The 22,915-nt window shown below is 43.5% G+C and overlaps 1 protein-coding gene across 4 annotated transcripts in view; it reads right to left on the bottom strand.

The window, feature by feature from the left end:
- The window catches only part of LOC138683545 (probable global transcription activator SNF2L2), a 231,771-nt gene that overhangs the window by 89,756 nt on the left and 119,100 nt on the right, over positions 1 to 22,915 (bottom strand). For all 4 annotated transcript variants that reach the window (XM_069775524.1, XM_069775526.1, XM_069775525.1 and 1 more), the window contains 2 exons: positions 20,898 to 21,125; positions 13,566 to 13,643 (listed from right to left, as the gene is read on the bottom strand). In XM_069775524.1, coding sequence (XP_069631625.1) covers positions 13,566 to 13,643; positions 20,898 to 21,125 — 306 coding nt within the window. The remainder of the gene's footprint in view (positions 1 to 13,565; positions 13,644 to 20,897; positions 21,126 to 22,915) is intronic.

The following is a 22,915-nucleotide window of genomic DNA, read 5'->3' as shown; positions in this document are numbered from 1 at the left end:
AGGCAGCCAAGTGGTATGCCACAATTGACATTGCTAATGCGTTTTTCTCCATTCCTCTGGCAGTGCAGTGCAGGCCACAATTTGCCTTTACTTGGAGGGGCATCCAGTACACCTGGAATCAACTGCCCCAGGGGTGGAAACGCAGCCCCACCATTTGCCTTGGACTAATCCAGACTGCACTGGAAAAAGGTGAAGCTCCGGAACAGCTGCAATACATTGATGACATCATCGTATGGGGCAACACAGCAGAAGAAGTCTTTGAGAAAGGGAAGAAAATAATCCAAATCCTTCTGAAAGCCGGTTTTGCCAAAAAAGAAAGTAAGGTCAAGGGACCTGCACAGGAGATCCAGTTTTTGGGAATAAAATGGCAAGATGGACGTCGTCATATCCCAATAGATGTGATCAACAAAATAGCAGCTATGTCTCCACCGACTAATAAAAAGGAAACACAGGCCTTCTTAGGTGTCGTGGGGTTTTGGAGAATGCATATTCCAAATTACGGTCTGATTGTAAGCCCTCTCTATCAAGTGACCCGGAAGAAGAATGATTTTAAATGGGGCCCTGAGCAACGACAAGCCTTTGAACAAATTAAACGGGAGATTGTTCATGCAGTAGCCCTTGGACCAGTCCGGGCAGGACAAGATGTTAAAAATGTGCTCTATACTGCAGCTGGGGAGAATGGCCCTACCTGGAGCCTCTGGCAGAAAGCACCAGGGGAGACCCGAGGCCGACCCCTGGGGTTTTAGAGTCGAGGATATCGAGGATCCGAGGCTCGCTATACTCCAACTGAAAAAGAGATTTTGGCAGCATATGAAGGAGTTCGAGCTGCCTCAGAAGTGGTTGGTACTGAAACACAGCTCCTCTTAGCACCCCGACTGCCACTGCTGGGCTGGATGTTCAAAGGGAGGGTCTCCTCTACACATCACGCGACTGATGCCACGTGGAGTAAGTGGGTTGCACTGATCACACAATGGGCTCACATAGGAAACCCCAGTTGCCCAGGAATTGTGGAAGTGATCACGGACTGGCCATAAGGCAAAGATTTTGGAATGTCGCCAGAGGAGGAGGTGGCATGTGCTGAAGAAGCCCTACTGTATAATAAACTGCCAGAAAATGAGAGGCAATATGCCCTGTTCACTGACGGATCCTGATGCATTGTGGGAAAGCATCGGAGGTGGAAGGCTGCTGTATGGAGTCCTACACGACAAGTTGCAGAAACTGCTGAAGGAGAAGGTGAATCGAGTCAGTTTGCAGAGGTGAAAGCCATCCAGCTAGCATTAGATATTGCTGAAAGAGAGAAGTGGCCAGTGCTCTATCTCTGTCCTGACTCATGGATGGTGGCAAATGCCCTGTGGGGGTGGTTACAGCAATGGAAGCAGAGCAACTGGCAGCGCAGAGGTAAACCCATCTGGGCTGCCGCACTGTGGCAAGATATTGCGTCCCGGCTAGAGAATCTGGTTGTAAAAGTCCGTTACGTAGATGCTCACATACCCAAGAGTTGGGCCACTGAAGAACATCAAAATAACCAACACGTGGATCAGGCCGCCAAGATTGAAGTGGCCCAGGTGGACCTGGACTGGCAACATAAGGGTGAGCTATTTATGGCTCAGTGGGCCCATGACACCTCAGGCCATCAGGGAAGAGATGCAACATATAGATGGGCTCGCGATCGAGGGGTGGACTTGACCATGGACACTATCGCACAGGTTATCCATGAATGTGAAACATGTGCTGCAATTAAGCAAGCCAAGCGGCTAAAACCCCTGTGGTATGGAGGGCGATGGCTGAAATATAAATATGGGGAGGCCTGGCAGGTTGACTATATCACACTCCCACGAACCCACGAAGGCAAGTGCCATGTGCTTACAATGGTGGAAGCAACCACTGGGTGGCTGGAAACATATCGTGTGCCCCATGCCACCACCCAGAACACTATCCTGGGCCTTGAGAAGCAGGTCCTGTGGCGACATGGCACCCCAGAAAGAATCGATTTAGACAATGGGACTCATTTCCGAAACAACCTCACAGACACCTGGGCCAAAGAGCATGGCATTGAGTGGGTGTATCATATCCCCTATCATGCACCAGCCTCTGGGAAAATTCAGCGATACAATGGACTGTTAAAGACTACACTGAGAGCAATGGGGGGTGGAACCTTCAAACATTGGGATACACATTTAGCAAAAGCCACCTGGTTAGTCAACACCAGAGGATCTGCCAATCGGAGTGGCCCTGCCCAGGCAGAACTTTTACGTACTGTAGAAGGGGATGACGTCCCTGTAGTGCACATGAAAAATATGTTAGGGAAGACAGTCTGGGTTACTCCTGCCTCAGGCAAAGGTAAACCCATTCGTGGGATTGCTTTTGCTCAAGGGCCTGGGTGCACTTGGTGGGTGATGCGAAAAGATGGGGAAGTCCGATGTGTGCCTCAAGGGGATTTGATTTTAGGTGAGAATAGCCAGAATTAAACTGTATGATATTAGTTGCTATATAACCCTGCTACTGTATGTTATCATTACTATAATTGTTATATGCTATATCCATAGTACTATAGTAAGAATCACTTGGATCAAGCAAGAAAGAACTGTGATAAAACTGAGCAAAGCGCAGTAGAGGTGGAACCAGAACTGACTCCAGCATGCAACAATCCAACGGTGCACACCATCCTCCTGCTGCATCAAATGTCACCTGCTCGTCACACCGCACTGAAGCCCAATCCTGCTCTGCTGACTGAGAGGACTTTGCATCATCCCTCCTGCCCAGACAGACTGGTATGACAGATGGAGCCCAGAGTCGGAAACTAAATGAACTCAACGAACATTTTATGAACACGACATGTGGACACATATTTAGCTAACGGTCACAAGAGCATTCCAGGCGCTTTTAGAAGGCCTTGAACAGAATAAACAAGAAGACAAAAAAAGAAAGATGCCAATTAGAAGAACACAGGTGCGCATTCCACGATAAAGGGAACTTGGCACAAAGAACCTCAATTCGGCACTTTATCTTGACCAATTAGACGGAGACAAGTTTCGCATGCTTTAGTTGATATAACCAATTATGTCCTATGTTTATGCGCGTGTACAGTGTCGATATAACCAATCATATTCTATGCTTGTGCGCGTGTACAGTGACTTTGCAGAATATGTGACTATAAGTATGTGTGTGTTTGAGCAATAAAGGGTCGTCTGTCGTCTGCTTTCAAGATTACAGGCGTCCGTCTACTTCAATCTCCTCAAATGGTGACCCCGATGTGATTGCGGGCCGAGAAAACGCTGGAATTGCTGGAGGTGCGTCTGGAGGAGACTCTAGCCGAACGATCGTCTAGCCAGCTGGACTGAGCGGACAAAATTCTCCCGGGAGATCAATCACCCTGCTCATTTGGAAGTAAGGTGAGCGGCTAGAAGGATTAAAATGGGTGCCCAGATGTCTGTGGAAGAAGGGGCAATTGTACGAATGCTTTCGCATATCCTCTCCGTGAGAGGGGTTAAGTATGATTCAGATACTTTACGTATGATGCTGAAGTGGCTTAAGGACCATGGTGCCCCCACTTCGAATGCAGAAGTCTTTGAAGTTAAAAATTGGGAAGAAATGGGAAAAGTAGTTTGGGACTTTGTATCGCGTGGGGACGTGAAGGCTCAGAAAATCTCCGCTACGTGGAGATTGGTGCTGGAAATGTTGAAAGCCCTTAAGGCAGAAAAGGAGGTGGCTGCTGCTGCAAAAATTTCAATTGAAGATACCCCAGAAAAAAAGAAAAGTGTGTGTGTCGAGGTGGTAAATAATTCGGACAGTGATGAGGAATTAAACACTGAGGGAGATGTCATTAATGGAGGCAACGATTAACCTTTAAGTAACCTGCCTCTTGAGCAGAGACCTATCCCCTCTGCACCTCCCTATGAGGCAGATACATCCCCAGGAGAAGCTATAAAAAAGCGATGGAAGGACATAAATGATAAAATGTTAACCGAAGGTCTAAATCCTGTGGCTTTTCCAGTTACAGTCAGGCAGAATGCCCCAAACGTGTGGCAACCTTTCAATTGGGATTTAATAAAAGAAGTACGGAAAACAGTAATGGCTAATGGACTGTCTGCTCCGTTTAGTCAGGCGTTATTGGAGAATATATTTTCTGGTCAAATTTTAACGGGCTTTGACTGTACACAATTGGCTACAATGATTTTAACCCCGACTCAGCGTCTATTATGGAAGATGAAATGGGCAGAATTATGTGATTTAGTGGCACTAAGAAATTTCGACCGCCCAGAAGGAGATCCGCGGTATATGATCACTGCTGCACAAATGATGGGGACTGGTGACTTTGCAGTTGTTAATAGGCAAGCAAGGCTACCGGTGGAAGCATTACAAGAATCGGCTTCCTTAGCTCTGAAGGCAATGGTAACCTTGCCTGAAGCTGGAAAGCCAGAACAATCATTTACAAGTATAAGGCAGGGTAATACAGAACCTTATATGTCCTTTATTGATCGTCTGCGAGATGCTGTTGAAAAGCAAATAGATAATGCTGATGCCAAAGAAGCACTGATAATAAAATTGGCCGTGGAAAATGCAAATGCAGACTGTAAAAAAATACTACAATCAATGCCAGGAAGAGTGACGCTAGTAGATATGATAGAGGCCTGTAACAAAGTTGGGTCTTTGGAGCATAAAGCTACATTAATGGCCAATGCTTTTGCTGTAGCCATGCGAATGGATACAAAAAATGTTAAGAAATGCTATAAATGTGGACAACTGGGACATTTGCAATTTCAGTGTAAAGAGGGGCGAAACAAAGTGGAAGTTGGGCCTAATATATGCCCTCGTTGTCATAAAGGGAGACATTATGCTAACCAATGTAGATCTCATTTCACAAATGAAGGTGTAGCTCTGCCACCTCGAGGTACCCCATCACCGGGAAACTACAAGAAGAGTGCGAGGAGCGGTGCGATGACCCCAACAGCTCCGAAAGGATCCCAGAACAGCGCCAAGAAGGATGTCTGGCAGAATTGCCAGCCCGAACAGCTGGAAGTGCCGGAGTGGATGTCTCAACAATGGAAACCATTCTACTATGGAACTCTCAGGGACACCGTGTGCCAGTAAACGCACAAGGACCATTAGGTAATGGGCTTAGTGCCCTGTTGTTGGGACGGTCTAGTATAACATTACAAGGAATTTTTGTGCTTCCCGGGGTGATTGATGCGGACTACACAGGTTGCATTTACGCTATGATTTGGACGCCGTCTCCACCAGTATCGATACAGGAAGGAAGCAGAATTGCACAGCTAGTCCCTTTTAAAGCAAATGTACCATGTAAGGTTAATCAACAGCGTGGCAATGCAGGGTTTGGATCTACGGGATTAGAAGCTCAAATTATGTGGTCAATGGAGATCAATAAAACAAAACCTAGTATATCAGTAGAGTTACAAAATGCAAAGAACAGGCCAGAAAAAATAAAATTGCAAGCATCAGTGGATACTGGAGCAGATGTAACGGTTCTGTCGTGGGAGGACTGGCCTGTCACTTGGGAGCTTTCCAAGATGGATTCCAAACTGTTCGGTGTGGGAGGATTATCAAAAACTCAACAAAGCAAATATATGATTCAATTGATTTGTCAAAATTCAGTTTCTTATATCAAACCTTATGTAACCAATATCCCTATGAACCTGATAGGCAGGGATGCATTAAGTCAAATGGGATGTGTGCTTAGTACAGGAGACAATTTTGTGGCGCGGCCATTGACGGGCGACCATGCCTAAAACTGAAATGGAAAACAGAGGAACCGGTTTGGGTAGATCAATGGCCGCTGACTGAATCTAAGGTCGCCATCTTGAAACAGTTAGTACAGGAGCAATTGGAACAAGGGCACTTGGTGAATACCACGAGCCCTTGGAATACACCAGTTTTTGTCATTCCAAAAAATTCTGGGAAATGGAGACTGTTGCATGATTTAAGAAAAATAAATGAAGTAATGGAAAATATGGGAGCCCTTCAATTAGGGTTACCCACGCCTACTATGATTCCACAAGGATGGAACATTTTGATTACTGATTTAAAGGATTGTTTCTTTACAATATATTTAGACCCGAAAGATGCGGAAAAATTTGCCTTTTCTATCCCTACCATAAACAAACAGGAACCCATGGAATGTTATCATTGGGTGGTTCTGCCACAAGGAATGAAAAATTCTCCAACCATATGCCAATCCTATGTATCCCAAGCTCTAAAAGGGTTTAGACAACAAAATCCAGACTTGATTATTTATCACTATATGGATGATATCTTGATAGCAGGGAAAAGAGAGTTATCCAAAAAGCTCCAAGAATTGACTACACAATTGTCCCATTTTGGTTTAAAAATAGCACCAGAAAAGGTACAAAAAATGCAACCATGGAAATATTTAGGCTGGAAGATTTTAGAAAAAACTATAGTTCCACAAAAACTGGAAATTACAGACAAGACTGAAACATTGAATGATGTGCAAAAATTACTGGGGACAATCAATTGGGTTCGAACACTGTTGGGAATAGATAATGAGCTGCTGACCCCTTTATTTGAAATGTTACGAGGCGACACTACCTTAACGGCACCTCGACAATTGACCCCTCAAGGTAAACAAGCATTACAACAGATAGCAGATATAATATCCCAGAGTCAGGCTTTTAGGACTAAAGAAAATCTTGACATTAATCTTAGCATTTTAAACCGAGAAAAACAACCCCTCGGGATCATATATCAATGGGAGGGGAGTCACAAAGACTTGTTAATAATAGAATGGATCTTTTTAGCTCACCAGGCCCGAAAAACCATATTTTCTCGAATTGAAATGATTTCAGAATTAATTATAAAGGGGAGACGTCGGATTATTGAGATTTGTGGACAAGAGCCACACACAATTGTCGTTCCTTTGACTCAAGGATATTTACAATGGTGTCTACAGAATAGCCTAACTTTACAAATTGCTTTTGCAGATTTCGAAGGAAAGATAGATATTCATCTTCCTGCACACAAAATGTTTACCTTGCTACAGAATATACAACTAGAAGAAAAAGAATTGTGTGCAGAGTTACCTACTGATGGTCCTACAGTATTTACGAATGGCAGTGGAAAAACAGGAAAGGCAGTAGTAGTTTGGAAAGAAGGTCAGGTATGGAAAAATCACATTGTCACATGTAAAGGCTCCCCCCAAGTGGTGGAACTTCAAGCTGTAATAGAAGTATTTAAAAAGCGGCAGGATGTTGAGGTCAATATTATTGCTGATTCTTTATACGTGGTAGGTGTAGTAAAACGCTTGAGACGGGCCTATTTGAAAGAAATTGATAACGTCACATTGTTTGAAAAATTTAAGATGTTGCTATTTCTGTTAAACCAACGGACAAAGTGTTATTATATAATGCATGTGCAAAGTCACACCAGTTTGCCCGGATGGATCGCAGAAGGGAATAAACGAGCTGATTTACTAGCTAATCCTGTATGGACTGGGCCACCCCCCAATAAACTTCTACAGGCACGCGGAGCTCATAGATTTTTCCACCAACCAGCGAAAGTATTAGCCAAACAGTTTCAAATTTCTATAGCAGATGCCAAAGCCATCATTCAATCCTGTGCTGAGTGCCAGAAATTATCTGGGCACGGAGATGGCGCTGTAAATCCTAGGGGTCTGCAATCCTTGCAATTGTGGCAGACTGATGTGACTCATGTACCAGCTTTTGGAAAATTGTGTTATGTTCATGTTTCTGTTGATACATATTCCTTGATGGTATGGGCCACAGCACTTGCGGGCGAAACAAGTCGACATCTACAAACACACTTACAACAAGCATTTGCAGTAATGGGTGTCCTGGCCCAGATAAAAACAGATAACGGACCATGTTTTATAGCACAACGGACTCAGGAATTTTTTCAGCAATGGGGAGTTACTCATATTACCGGCATTCCTCATTCTCCCACAGGTCAAGCTATAATCGAATGTACTCATAAAGTATTAAAAGATTTTTTGGAAAAACAAAAACCGGGGGAATTAGGGGAACCTCCTTCAAATAGACTCATGAAAGCAATATATGTGATGAATTTTTTGACTCTGCGTGGAGAGTCAGTTGTTCCCCCTGCAGTTCGGCATTTTCAAACAATGAATAGTGGGATTCAAAATATTGATAATGGGTGGAAAGTCTGGGTTAAAAATATTGAGCGTCAGCAATGGGAGGGACCTTTTAAAGTAATAACGTGGGGCCGAGGTTATGCTTGTGTCATTACAGAAAATGGGCCGAAGTGTATTCCAACTAAATGGACGAAACCTTATGCTGAGATTGATATGGAACACACTGACTGTAGTAAGCAGCATGACAGTGACACCGGTGATCGATCCACATCGTTTAACACCGTGGGACAGTAAGAATGTTTGGGCGACACTGGCTAAAGCTATTAATCAAACCTCTTTTTGTGTGTCATTGGCATTACCTGAACAGTCTTTTATTCTTGTGTATTTTATTAGGTATAATGTTGCTTTTGCCGTGTTTAATTAACTGTGTTCATAGATCTTTGCTAAGGGCAATACTGCAGGTGTTAATTGACGAAACACAAAAAGGGGGAGTAGGGAATCTCTCTCCACAAGAAAAGTTAGCTAAAGCCAAAATTAGGGGTAAGGTCATGGTTTTAGTTAAGTATCTAGAAACAGGGCAATGGGAAGGTCCATTTCCATTAATAACCTGGGGGCAAGATTATGCTTGTGTTTCCACAGATACAGGCCCACAATGGACTTCCGCTCGATTTGTACGACCATCATCATCTGGAGCATCCTAGATGGTGCAGCAATATGAATACCACCTTAACCAAAAACTAAGTGTAGGTCACCTTGGCCAACATAACAGGTCAAGATTCTCTGTGCATTGCAACCGCATCACAAAGCCCATGAACCAATAGACAGGATGGCTATGGCTCGTGCAGTGTGCCTGGCCAGCGAGCGCATGCGTCATAGGCTCCCCATGTTGCAACTGAGGTGGATTTTGGCACCCGCTGGCCACGTGTGCTGAAATCCGTTCCTCTGCAAATGTATAAATACCGGGATTTTCCGAAGAGCATCGGGCTGGTGTACGGCAAGGCCATTGTTGCCTCCGTGGGGACGCCCACGGAAAGCTGGCACCTACCGATTGCTGGGCTGAGTTTGCGGAGCAAGACGGCACAAGAATGTACGGATCGTCCATCTTCCTCACAGTCCTCGGATGGACGTAGTCATGGATACCGCCGCAAACCAAAGAAAACATCTGGATGACCCTGGCTGACGTGACCGGACAAGATTGCTTATACCTCAGTACAGCAACACCAAGCAATCCCTTTTTCACAGGTTTAATAGGGGGTTTCACTGACATCAACAAAGTTTAAGAACTTATTGATGGAGACCCCTGTGCAGCAGGTCATGGACTCAATGGATGGGAATGCCTGGTTTCCACGGATCGGGCATTCACCCTCATTGTCACCCCAGGAATCACAAATTCTGGGGTCCCTGAATACAGATTGGTGTAGTATTATCTGATTTACTGTTAGATGTAGATAGTATTAGACACACAACCTTACAAAATAGAGCTGCTCTTAAATCATTAGTTAAGATTGTTTTGATTTATCTTGTAGTGGGGTTTTTTTTTTTGTATTTTAATTTGTGTGCCTTGTAGGTTGCAATGTGTTTAAAAATTAATTGATAGATCAAGTAAGGCTGTGTTAACTGACGAAAAACAAAAAAGGGGGAATTGTGGACACATATTTAGCTAACGGTCACAAGAGCATTCCAGACGCTTTTAGAAGGCCTTGAACAGAATAAACAAGAAGACAAAAAAAGAAAGATGCCAATTAGAAGAACACAGGTGCGCATTCCACGATAAAGGGAACTTGGCACAAAGAACCTCAATTCGGCACTTTATCTTGACCAATTAGACGGAGACAAGTTTCGCATGTTTTAGTTAGTATAACCAATTATGTCTTATGTTTATGCGTGTGTACAGAGTTAGTATAACCAATTATATCTTATATTTATGGGCGTGTACAGTGTCAATATAACCAATCATATTTTATGCTTGTGCGCGTGTACAGTGACTTTGCAGAATATGTGACTATAAGTATGTGTGTGTTTGAGCAATAAAGGGTCGTCTGTCGTCTGCTTTCAAGATTACAGGCGTCCGTCTGATATCTGTGTGTGCATACATATATGTATGTATATCATTGTTTATATGTCTCAAAGGGACGGAAAAGGTGATGATGATTGACCGGGATGTAACTGAAGGTATGGGAACTGAACATGACGTCAATGGTATAGAATAAGGGGTGGATACTGTCCTGGTTTCAGCTGGGATAGAGTTAACTGTCTTCCTAGTAGCTGGTACAGTGCTGTGTTTTGAGTTCAGTATGCGAAGAATGTTGATAACACTGATGTTTTCAGTTGTTGCTAAGTAGTGTTTAGACTAGAGTCAAGGATTTTTCAGCTTCTCATGCCCAGCCAGCGAGAACGCTGGAGGGGCACAAGAAGTTGGGAGGGGACACAGCCAGGGCACCTGACCCGAATGGGCCAAAGGGGTATTCCATACCATGTGACGCCACATCTAGTATATAAACTGGGGGGAGTGGGGGCAGGGAATCGCCGCTCGGGGACTAGCTGGGTGTTGATCGGTGGGTGGTGAGCAATTGCCCTGCGCATCATTTGTACATTCCAATCCTTTTATTATTGCTGTTGTCATTTTATTAGTGTTATCATTATCATTATTAGTTCCTTCTTTTCTGTTCTATTAAACTGTTCTTATCTCAACCCACGAGTTTTACTTCTTTTCCTGATTTTCTCCCCCATCCCACTGGGTGGGGGGGAAGTGAGTGATCAGCTGCGTGGTGCTTAGTTGCTGGCTGGGGTTAAACCACGACAAGGATGCATAGAAAACATTGCTGAAGATTTGAAGAAACAAGTATTAGAACAAATTACACGGCGTGGGAGGGTTGCTATGCAGTTGGATGAAAGTACAGATGTTTCTAACATGTCTCAGCTTACGGTATTTGCTAGATTCTGTTTCAAGAATGAAATATACAAAGAACTACTTTTTTTGTGAGCCACTAAAGGAAAAACGCACCGGAGATGATATATTCCTGACAGTAAATGACTTCTTTAATAAAAAAACCAATGCTTTGTGGAAAAACTGTGCAAGTGTAACCACCGATGGAGCAGCTGCTTTGACTGGAATAATAAAAGGATTCCGGGGTAAGGTTACAGAGATAGAACCACATGTGGAACTCATCCACTGCCTCATTCATAGGCAAGCTATTACAGCAAAGATGTTGGAGCCAGAAGTGCACAAAATGCTACACGATGCCATCAATGTGGTTAAGTTTGTAAAAACAATACCTGTAAATAGTAGAATCTTTACAATACTTTGTAATGAGATGTGGAGTGTCCATGGAAATCTTTTGTACCACACGGAGGTTCGCTGGTTATCTCATGGCCAAGTGCTTAAAAGAGTTGTTGAACTTAAAGATGAGTTACGCATTGTTCTTTCACAAAAAGACAAGTGTTCCAAATTTGCTGACCTTTTCTGTGATGACAAGTGGCTGCCAGTAGTATGCTACCTAGCACTTATTAAAAAATAAACACACTTAATGCGTCCCTTCAAGGTGAAGGTAACGTTTTAACAAGGCGTGAGAAAGTAAGTGCTTTTCAAAAGAAACTCATGCTATGGAGAGAGCATTTTGAAAACAGCTTTTTGGAAATGTTTCCATCATTATGCGGCTTTGTTGCTGAAAATGATGCAAGTGTGTCACCTATAAAAACTCTCGTATCTGTACACTCAAAAATCTTGGAAGCAGAATTTCCTAACCTGTTTAGAAATCTTCCAAATGAAGAGTTTCAGTGGGTTTTGTACCCATTTGTTAAAAACATAAAAATGCAACACCTTCCGATGGAAGATGGAAATTTACTAGCCATATTTCAAGAAGAACCTTTGCATAATTAGTGGATGGGAGTGATAAATGAGTGTCATGATTTAATAAGCACAGCCAATGATGCACTTCTTCCACTTAGAGCTACTTATCTTTGCATCTTTCCTTCTAAATAGTCTTCAATTAAACAATGAGTTTCAATCCATGCTTTGGTTCTTTCTTTCTTGATCTTTAGCACTAAAATGCTGTTTCAGGCAGCAAATCTATTTCTACAGCACAGTGAACTCCAGATGCTTCATTTTCAGCCCTGATGTATGACACAACAGCATTCACATCAGTCATTGTGTATGTATCATCTTCCACATTCAGTTAGTGAGGTTGGATATAGCAACAGCCAGAAATTCCACACAGTGTGCAGAAGCAAGCATCTTTGATGGAGGCCAGGAAGGAGACATTTGGCTGAAATTATTCCTTTGAATTATGGATCAAATTATCATCTCTTGATCTCTGGCCTGCCAATCTCCTTACATCTGAATTATATTGAGGGAAATTTTAGAATGATAGAGATCCCTGCAAGCATTCACTTCCAGTGCATCAAGTCTTTAATGCTGTCTGAGAAAAACTTAACTCCTTAAATAAAACTTAGCACCTAAAGGACTAGACTGGCACTTCAATAACAACATAATGCACTGCCACATAAGGGAACATGGCCTTTGACAACTGTCCACCTGAAGTTTTGTAACTTGCATAGCTGTACAAAGACTATGTTTTACAGAATGAGATGGTGTGAGAATGTAATATCTGGGGTTCCTGTTAACAATTGACTCCATGGATACTTCCTGATATACTTGCATGTTTATGCATATGTGAGAGTATCTGTGTCGCTTCACTTTAGAGAACAGATCAACCTGCTCCCACCAGTGCAGAAAGATAGGGGACAGCGGTTTCCCTTCAACATTTATTTAAGTGTGCTCCTGTGGCTGTATCAATATAAAGGACTGATTTTGATAGGTCCTCCAGCAATCCCCACATTGGATACTTGCCAAAAGGCCAATTACTTACACTGGTGTTTTAGTAATTATTCCATCAATGCTAACAACAAGGGAAGTACTAATATAGATAGATTGGTGGCATTTGAACCACTGTCATCTAGGTGTGCTTTGAGAACTGTTCAAAAGTTTTAGTAGCAGAGACACAGCTAACTGAGCCCTTGGCATAATCCTCAGCAAACCCAAATAAAGGAAAACAGCACCATCAATCTCCTGTCTTACTATTTTGTTAAATACCTGTACTTGCCCTAGCTAATACTGTAACGTGTGAGTACAAGAAGCGAGGAGTCATCAAAAAAAAATGCTGTAGGATTAGCATGACAAGCAGTGATCATCCATTTTGCACTGTCTAAATCCATCAAACCATCTATGAATCCTCCTCTGGATGGAGAGTGTTCCACTGTACCACTCAGCAGGGATTTCTGCATTTTGTTTGTCATGTGAGGATGCTGTTCCCTGTTTAGATTCTTTCCTTTTCCCAGATGAACAATGTGAGAAAATGAAGCCTTTTGCTCCCACAGTAATAGTCCAACATTTGAATCACAGAAGGATAACACCTTTAGCAAAACAAAAGTGTTAAAAAGGCTAGAGAAGATATACTACTTATCATCATAATGCACTTACCATGAAGAGATCAAACTCCTCTTCATGCCGAGCAATCATCTGATTCAGAGTCTCATCATCAGGAACTTCATCTTCTTCCTATTTAAATAGAAAAAGGCATTAGAAAAATACAAAGCCATGTCCAAAGAGAGGCAACCATTTGCATTGAGCCACTGTTGCACTGATATCTCTCTCTCTCTCAAAAGGAGTGTGAAATGCTCAAATGAAAACTAAAAATTTGAAAGTGCCTAGCTGTTCATCGATTCAGAAGTAACACAAAATAGACTTAATCAAAGAGACAATTAGGACTTCTTATCACTTTCATACATTGAGAATGAGGAAGTGAGCAAACATGCAACCAGGAAATTTTGGTTTGTGTTTTTTTCAGGGTCACAAGCACAGTTAGTTGTCAGCTTGTTTTTCAGTTAAAACATACACATTTCCCTTCTGCTGCTCTACAGCACTCCCCCAGTAATAGCATTCTACACTATGAGGTCTTTACTGTCAAAGCAGAAGGAAGGAAAACAATCCTGAAAAAAAAAAATTCCTAGAAACAAAGCCTGCCCAATCCATATTTCCGTAGACCACTGCCCACTGACAAAGTGAGATGTGAATCATAGAATCATAGAATATCTTGAGTTGGAAGGGACCCATAAGGATCATTGAGTCCAACTCCCCGCTCCTCGCAGGACTACCTAAAACTAAACCATATGGCTAAGAGTGTCGTCCAGATGCTCCTTGAACTCTGACAGGCTTGGTGCCATGACCGCTTCCCTGGGGGGCCTGTTCCAGTGACTGACCACCCTCTCAGCGAAGAACCTTTTCCTAATGTCCAATCTGTACTTCCTCTGATGCAGCTTCATTCTATTTCCTCATGTCCTATCGCTGGTCACCAGAGAGAGGAGATCAGCACCTCCCCCTCTGCTGCCCCCCTTGAGGAAAGTTGTAGACTGCAATGAGGTCACCCCTCAGCCTTCTCTTCTCCAAGCTGAACAAACCAAGTGACCTCAGCCACTTCTCATAAGTCTTGCCCTCAAGACCTTTCACATCTTGGTCACCCTCCTCCGGACACACTCCAATAGTTTGATGTCCTTCTTATATTGAGGCGCCCAAAACTGCACACAGTACTTGAGGTGGGGCCGCACCAGTGCAGTGTAGAGTGGGACAATCACCTCCCTCGACCAGCTAGCGATGCTGTGCTTGATGCACCCCAGGACACAGTTGGCCCTTTTGGCTGCCAGGGCACACTATTGACTCATATTCAACTTGCCATCAACCCAAACCCCCAGATCTCTTTCCACGGGGCTGCTCTCCAGCCTCTCGTACCCCAATTTGCATGTATAACCAGGATTGCCCTGTCCCAGGTGCAGAATCCGGCACTTGTTCTTGTTAAATTTTATACGGTTGGTGATTGCCCAGCTCTCTAGTCTATCCAGATCTCTCTGTAAGGCCTCTCTACCCTCGAGGGAGTCCACAGCTCCTCCTAGTTTAGTATCATCGGCAAACTTACTTAATGTACATTCGATTCCTGTGTCCACATCATTTATAAAAACATTAAAGAGCACTGGCCCTAAAATTGAGCCCTGGGGAACCCCACCGGTGACTGGCCACCAGCCTGATGTAACCCCATTTACTACAACTCTTTGAGCCCAACCCATCAGCCAATTGCTCACCCAATGTATTATGGACTTGTCTAGCTGTATGCTGGATGTTTTGTCCGGAAGGATACCGTGAGAGACAGTATCAAAAACTTTGCTGAAATCAAAAAAACCCCACATCTACTGGCTTCCCTTGATCAACTAGATGGGTGACCTTGTCATAAAAGGAAATTAAGTTAGTTAAGCAGGACTTTCCCCTCGTGAACCTGTGTTGGCTATGACCAATGACTGCATTGTCTCTCAAGTGCTTTTCAATAACTCCCAGAATAACCTTCTCCATAATTTTACCAGGCACTGAAGTGAGACTGACAGGCCTGTAATTACCAGGGGCTTCCTTCTTACCCTTCTTGAAAATTGGGACAACATTTGCCAGCTTCCAGTCGTCTGGGACCTCTCCAGATTCCCAAGACCATTGAAAAATAATGGAGAGAGGTCCCGTGATAACATCGGCCAGCTCTTTCAGTACCCTGGGATGAACCCCATCGGGCCCCATAGACTTATGTGCATCCAGCCGGAGCAGCAAGTCTCAAACAACTTCAGAGTCGGCTGGGAGTTTATCATCCCCCTAGTCATAGTCTTCCAACACAGGGCTCCGGGGGTCCCAGGGCCCATCATCGGTGTTGAAGACAGAGGTGAAAAAGGCATTAAACATCTCCGCTTTGTCTACGTCCCTATTTGTGAAGTGACTGACCCCGTCAAGCAATGGACCGATGTTATCTCTGATTCTCCTTTTGCTATTAACATATTTTAAAAAGTCCTTTTTGTTGTCCTTCACAGTGCTGGCCAGCTTAAACTCTAATCGAGCTTTGGCCACGTGAATTTTCTCCCTACAGTGGTGAACAGCATCTCTGTAGTCCTCCCGTGTCGCCTGTCCTTGCTTCCAATGTCCGTACACTTTCCTTTTCTGCCTAAGTTCTAGAAGAAGATCCCTGCTCAGCCAAGCCGGCCTTCTGCCCTGCTTGCTTGACTTCCGACACTTTGGAATTGCCTGCTCCTGCACTCTTAAGAGATGGCTCTTAAAAAGTGACCAGCATTCATGGACCCCAATACCTTCAAAAGCAGATTCCTAGGGGACCTTACTAACTAGCTCCTTCAGCAGCCCGAAGCCTGCTCTCCCCATACCCAGGGTCAAAGTTTTGCTGGCAGTTTTTCTCCTATCGCCAACAATTTGAAACTCAACTACTTCGTGTTCAGTGTGGCCAAGACAGTCACCAATCACCACTTTGCCCACGAGTCCCTCTCTGTTTGCAAACAACAAATCTAGGAGGGCACCTTTCCTAGTCAGCTCCCTTAGTACCTGCACCAAGAAGTTATCTTCAACATGCTTCAGGAATTTCCTGGACCTGTTTGTGTCTGCTGTATGATATTCCCAGTTGACGTCTGGGAAGTTAAAATCACCCATAAGGACAAGGGCAGCTGATCTAGAGATATCCCTTAATTCCTTGCAGAATAATTCATCGATGTCATCGTTCTGGCTGGGTGGTCGATAGTAGACTCCCACAACAACATCCACTTCATTTGTTTTCCCCTTAATCCTTACCCAGAGGCTCTCAACCGTGTCATCGCCAACTGCAAGTGCCATACAATCCTACCCCTCCCTTACATACAGCGCCACCACCCCACCCCCCGCCTCGCCTGCCCTGCCTATCCCTCCTGAAGAGCCTATAACAGTCCATCATGGCACACCAGTCACAGGACTCATCCCACCAGGTTTTGCTTATGCCAATGATGCCGTAGCTCTGGGACTCGGCCAAAGCTTCTAACTCCTCTTGTTTATTCCTCATGCTGCGCGCATTAGTATAGAGACATTTCAAATGTGCTCCAGTGTACTCAGCACATCGTGGAGCAGACCGAAGGACCTCGCTAGCACACTGTCCCGCAAACATTGGCGTACCATCCCATGGCTTATCTGTAGTGAGCCCGGTTTTATCCCTTTCCCCTTCAAATCTAGTTTAAAGCTCTTTCAATGAGCCCTGCTAACTCTCGCGCAAAGATCCTTTTCCCCCTTTGAGAAAGGTGTACCCCATCTGTTGCCAGCAGGCCTGGTGTCGTGTAGACTGACCCATGGTCAAAAATCCCAAAATTCTGCCGGTGACACCAGTCACGGAGCCAGGTATTGATCAACTGGGTCTTCCTGTTTCTTCCAACAACATTCCTTGCAACTGGAAGGATAGAGGAAAACACTACTTGTGCTCCTGATCCCTTAACCAGTCATCTCAAGGCCCTGAAGTCTCTTTTGATCGCCCTTGGACTTCTTATTGCAACTTCATCGCTGCCTACATGAAAAAGCAATAATGGATAATAATCCAAGGGCCGTACCAGGGTAGGAAGTTTTCTCGTAACGTCTTTGACCCAAGCCCCAGGGAGGCAGCAGACTTCCCTAAGAAGTGGGTCTGGTGAAGATCCGTCTTTTTGACAAAGAGTTATTTCATAAAATCAAAAACATTCATTGGCAAAATAAACCAAAACTCTAGGATTCAACTGAAAACATAAATGTTGAAGAGCTATGGTGCCCATATTTAACATGATCAGGCTCCATAATGCTCAGTTCCTCTCTCCAAATACAGCAACTATTTTGAAAGTACATGGCATTTTAAATTTCATAACAGGACAGGTAAATCAAAGCTACAAACTTTAGTTTGGTTCCCACAAAAAAACCTTAAAACATTTACTGAATCTGTGTTACAGTATATTGTAAACCTACAGTTAAGGGTTTGACATGACAATAAATGTTTTGTACTCACTAAAATGGAGGTGGAGTAGAATGCAGTATATAGTACCTCAAAATTAGCTTTCTACAGTCTTTTATTTTCAAAATAATCAAGAGAGGCCTGCATCTATATCTATGCATCCCATTTTCCTTCCATTGGTAAGATTTCTACACTTCAGGAAAAAAGTATGATTACCACTTCAGCTCTCACTAAATACTCATGTAATTTGTAATTCAAACATGAAATAAGTAAAGCAGTTAGAAAAATGATAGTGTTCTGGCAGCATAAGCTCTGGAACTGTTGGTTCCCCTCCCCACCAATATTTCATACATTCAATATTTGGAAAAAGCTACCTGTTCTTTTTTATAAAAGAACTCATTAAATATTTTGTGGGTGTGCATATACTTGAATGCATGTGTGTATGGGAAGAAATGAAAATAAGAAGTGGAGGGGAATAGAAGAAATTTGAGAGTTAAAAAAACCCAACACCAACCCTAACAACAATGAAAAAATCACATGCATAAAAAGCCTTCATTAAGTAAACTATTAAAAGCTGCCCCAAAAATCCTGCAAAAGAATACAAGAAGTACAAAATATTTGGATTCTGAACTAGTGAAACTCTCTCTCTTCCTCTCAATGTGTGTGCATTTACAATCATCTTGAATTACTCAATAATATTTTTTCCTTCAATTTTATCATATTTTTCTGTAAACCCAGAAATGTGCAGACCTAGAAGAGAAAGCATGTGTAATTTTTAAATCTAGTCTAGTAAAAAATGTCTAGTAAAAAATGCAAGCGAAAATTGTGAGAAGTATATGACAAATAATACTGATGCAACATATCACATATTAAGCTGTTTTAACTGATGACACCTTCAGTACCCTCTTTGGGAGCATTCCTAGAATGCATTTTCAGAGAGGTTTCAATCCTACAAAAAGGCATGTTTGTAACTGAATGATAGGGAGCAGCAACATTGCTTTTAATATATGTCACAGTGGAAAGAATTGTATGAACATGTGAAGTAATGGTATAAGTCAAACCTGTATCACAGTGAATGTAAAAAATGTATTAGCTTTATTATTTCACAGTTTTAACTGCTTTCAATGCAATAGATTTAATGACTACTGAAGGAATTTCTTTTAATATGGAAAGATTCTGGCAGATATTCACAAAGGTTTTGCTTAAATTTTATTAAAAATAGTTAAGTATTTTGAAAGCCTAAAATAAAGAACTACAGATGACAAAACCTTTCAATAACCTAAACCAACTCATTAAGCCACAGAAATTATATCAGGATCTGACAGTTATTCTGTTTAAGCTGAGAGGTGTGTTATGCGTGCAAAAATACTGTTATCTTAAGATAGGTAATTGTTTTGTTGAATTGTTTGGAGGTGATATGAAAATTAGACTCCTTTAAGGAATCACGGAATCACAGAATAGTTGAGGTTGGAAGGGACCTCTGGAGATTGTCTAGTCCAACAGCCCCCCCCAAACAGAGTCAACTAGAGCAGGTTCCTCAGGGCCATGTCCAGTTGGGTTTTTAATATCTCCAAGGACAGAGACTCCACAACCTCTCTGGGCAACCTGCTCTAGTGTTTGACCACCCTCACAGTAAAAAAGAGGGGTTTTTTCTTATGTTTAAACGGAATTTCCTGTATTTTAGTTTGTGCCCATTGCCTGTTGTCCTGTCACTGAGAAGAGTCTGGCTCCATTTTCTTTACTTCCTCCCATCAGGTATTTAGACACACTGATAAGATTCCTTCCCCCCCCCAAGCCTTCTCTTCTCCAGGCTAAACAATCCCAGCTCTCTCAGCCTCTTCCTTATGTCAGGTGCTCCAATCCCTTAATTATCTTAGTGGCCCTTCATTGGACTCACTCTAGTATGTCCATTTCTTTCTTGTAGTTGGAAGCCCAGAACTGCACACAGTACTCCAGATGTGGTCTCATCAGTGCTGAGTAGATACTTGGTATAGGCTCAGTTGACTGATGCCTCCCTTGACGGAGCTTGTTCCTCCTCAATTGTTCCCAGGTCACTATACCTGTTCTGTAATTGCAGATCTGCAGGCAGAGAAGGAGTCTTCCTTCTGTTGCCAGAAGTCAGAAGCTTCAGGTCTTCCCTGACACAGGAGTCTCCATCTACTGGTCATAGGATTACATGATAATTTGGGTTGGAAGGGTCCTCAGTAGGTCATCTAGTCCAACCTCCTCCTCAAAGCAGGGTCAGCTACGAGATTGGACCAGGTTGCTGAGGGCTTTATGCTCCTCTGCGCACAGCCTCTAAATGTACCTCCTTTGCATCATTTGCAAGCTTTTGCCTCTGTAGGGTCTCTGAAGACCACCTCCTGCCCATCTTTCCCCATGCTACACAGCTGTATTGGGAGCCTTGTGGAAGACATTGTATTCAAGGAGTTAGGGATCTTGAACAGGCTGTCTGCTCTATTGGGGCTCGTACTTAGGGCTTGAGAAGCCTGTATGTTATTAATATAATCTGTAACTTACAATATATCTTTGCTAAAGGTAAGCTGTATGTGGATCAAGGGGTGGAATGTAGAGATCCTGACTGAGAAACCATTGCACGTTTAGGAGTTAGTGATCCACATAACAGTTAATGGGAGTAGACCCAGGCCTGTGCTGTGCTGCACGTACAGCTTGGCTTTCAGGCCTGTGTTGTGCTGCACAAATTCCTTGGCCACAGGATAAACTCAGACAGCTCATTGTAACAGAGGAGCCTGCAGGCAGCTCCACTTGGTATCGTGACTACGCCACCTGCATGGCCTCGCCTTTATCTAAAAGTGCAGCAACAAGTTCTCATGAGAATATCCTTTAGGAATAGAGTCGTTTTCTTGTAAGGAAATTATATAATAGCTTGCAGTTTCAAGCAGTCCCAAGCTGCACTCAAACTGCACTCTCGCCTACCAGTTATATAGCTGCTTCCCAAGCACCAACTGAAACGTCTTCTCTTTGATTGTTTTTAACTGCCTTACCTCATTTTCTTCCTCATGTTCTAATATAGCCTGTAGAAAAGCCCTCCGCTCATGGCTTGAAGATTTCTGATCAAACATTCCAGCCTGAATAACTTTTTGATCTACATTCAGTTTATACTTTGCAGCAGCGAGTATCTTCTCCTCCACACTGTTCACAGTGCACAGTCGCAGGACTCGAACCTCATTCTGCTGACCAATTCGATGAGCTCGGTCTTGGGCCTGCAAATCCTATTAGGCAAAGAATACGGAATGATGCGTAACGTAACTGTGCTACACAAATCACTCCCTGCTTAAAGGACACTGTAATGTTGGGTTTTATCAGCATAACAAAAAGAAGTGTTCAAGCTACAGCCCACCACAAGCTCATTCCTGATTATCCTATTTCTTGGGAGTTCATCAGACCCAGGCAGGCAAACTGGAGGGAAAAAAATATGTGCATGCTCTGTACAACGTGAATGCAGTAAGTCAAACACTGCTTGAAAGCATGTGCAGTAAGTGACCAAGATAGGCCACAGTATGTAATTCTTCTCTGCCACTCAGAGTTCATGGCCTTTCAGGCCAGAAAGGAACCCTGAAGTAAAGCAACTCTCTAGTCCAGGTACAAGAACAGCGGCAACGATATAACTAGGTATATATTATAAAGTCCAGATATAAACCTGTGTATCTAAAGCAAACCACTATTTCTGAATATCTTAAATGCATTAGTAATTTTATGTATTGGGTCTGGCTAGAATGGAGTTAACTTTCTTCATATCAGCCTGTTGGGGGCTTGTCCGGGATGGTGCTGTGATATGGATTTTTCACCAAGAGAGTGTTGATAACACAGCAATGCTTTGGCTATTGCTGAACAGTGCTTGCACAGCGTCAAGGCCTTCTCTGTTTCTCACTCTGCCCCTCCAGGGAGTAGGCTGGGGGTGCACAAGAAGTTGGGAGGGGACACAGCTGAGACAGCTGACCTGAATTGGCCAAAGGGATATTCCATGCCATATAACATCATGTTCAGCAATAAAAACTGGGCGGTGGGGGGTGGGGGTGTGTGTATATGTGTGTTAGCTTCCAAGGTAGAGTAGAATAGAATAGAACAGAACAGTTCAGTTGGAAGGGACCTACAACAGTCATCTAGTCCAACTGCCTGACCACTTCAGGGCTGACCAAAACTTAAAGCATCTTATTAAGGGCATTGTCCAAATGCCTCTTAAATGCTGACAGGCATGGGGCATCAACCACCTCTCTAGGAAGCCTGTTCCAGTGTTTGACCACCCTCTCGGTAAAGAAATGCTTCCTAATGTCTAGTCTAAACCTCCCCTGACTCAACTTTGAACCATTCCCATGCATCCTGTCACTGGATACCAGGGAGAAGAGATCAGCACCTCCCTCTCCACTTCCCCTCCTCAGGAAGCTGTAGAGAGCAATGAGGTCTCCCCTCAGTCTCCTTCTCTCCAAGCTAGACAAACCCAGAGTCCTTCGCCGCTCCTCATAGGACATGCCCTCCAGCCCTTTCACCAGCTTTGTTGCCCTCCTCTGGAAGAATTCAAGTACCTTAACATCCTTCTTAAATTGTGGGGCCCAGAACTGCACACAGTACTCAAGGTGAGGCCGCACCAACACTGAATACAGCGGGATAATCACCTCTTTTGATCAGCTGGTTATACTGTGTTGAATGCACACCAGGATGCGGTTTGCCCTCTTGGCTGCCAGGGCACACTGCTGACGCCTATTGAGCCTGCTGTCAACCAGCACCCCCAGATCCCTTTCTGCAGGGCTGCTCTCCAGCCACTCCTCTCCCAATCTATACTTGTGGCCGGCATTACTCGATCACAGGTGTAGAATCCAGCATTTGTTCCTGCCATTGATGATTGCCCAATGCTCCAATCTATCCAGATCCCTCTGCAAGGCCTCTTGTCCCTCAAGAGAGTCAACAGCACCTCCCAATTTAGTATCATCAGCAGACTTTCTAAGGGTGCATCCAACTCCTGCATCCAGATCACTGATAAAAATATTGAACAGAACTGGCCCTA

This window comes from Haliaeetus albicilla, chromosome W (genome assembly GCF_947461875.1).
Source record: "Haliaeetus albicilla chromosome W, bHalAlb1.1, whole genome shotgun sequence".
NCBI lineage: Eukaryota > Metazoa > Chordata > Aves > Accipitriformes > Accipitridae > Haliaeetus > Haliaeetus albicilla.
This window is presented reverse-complemented; position numbering and strand designations above follow the sequence as displayed.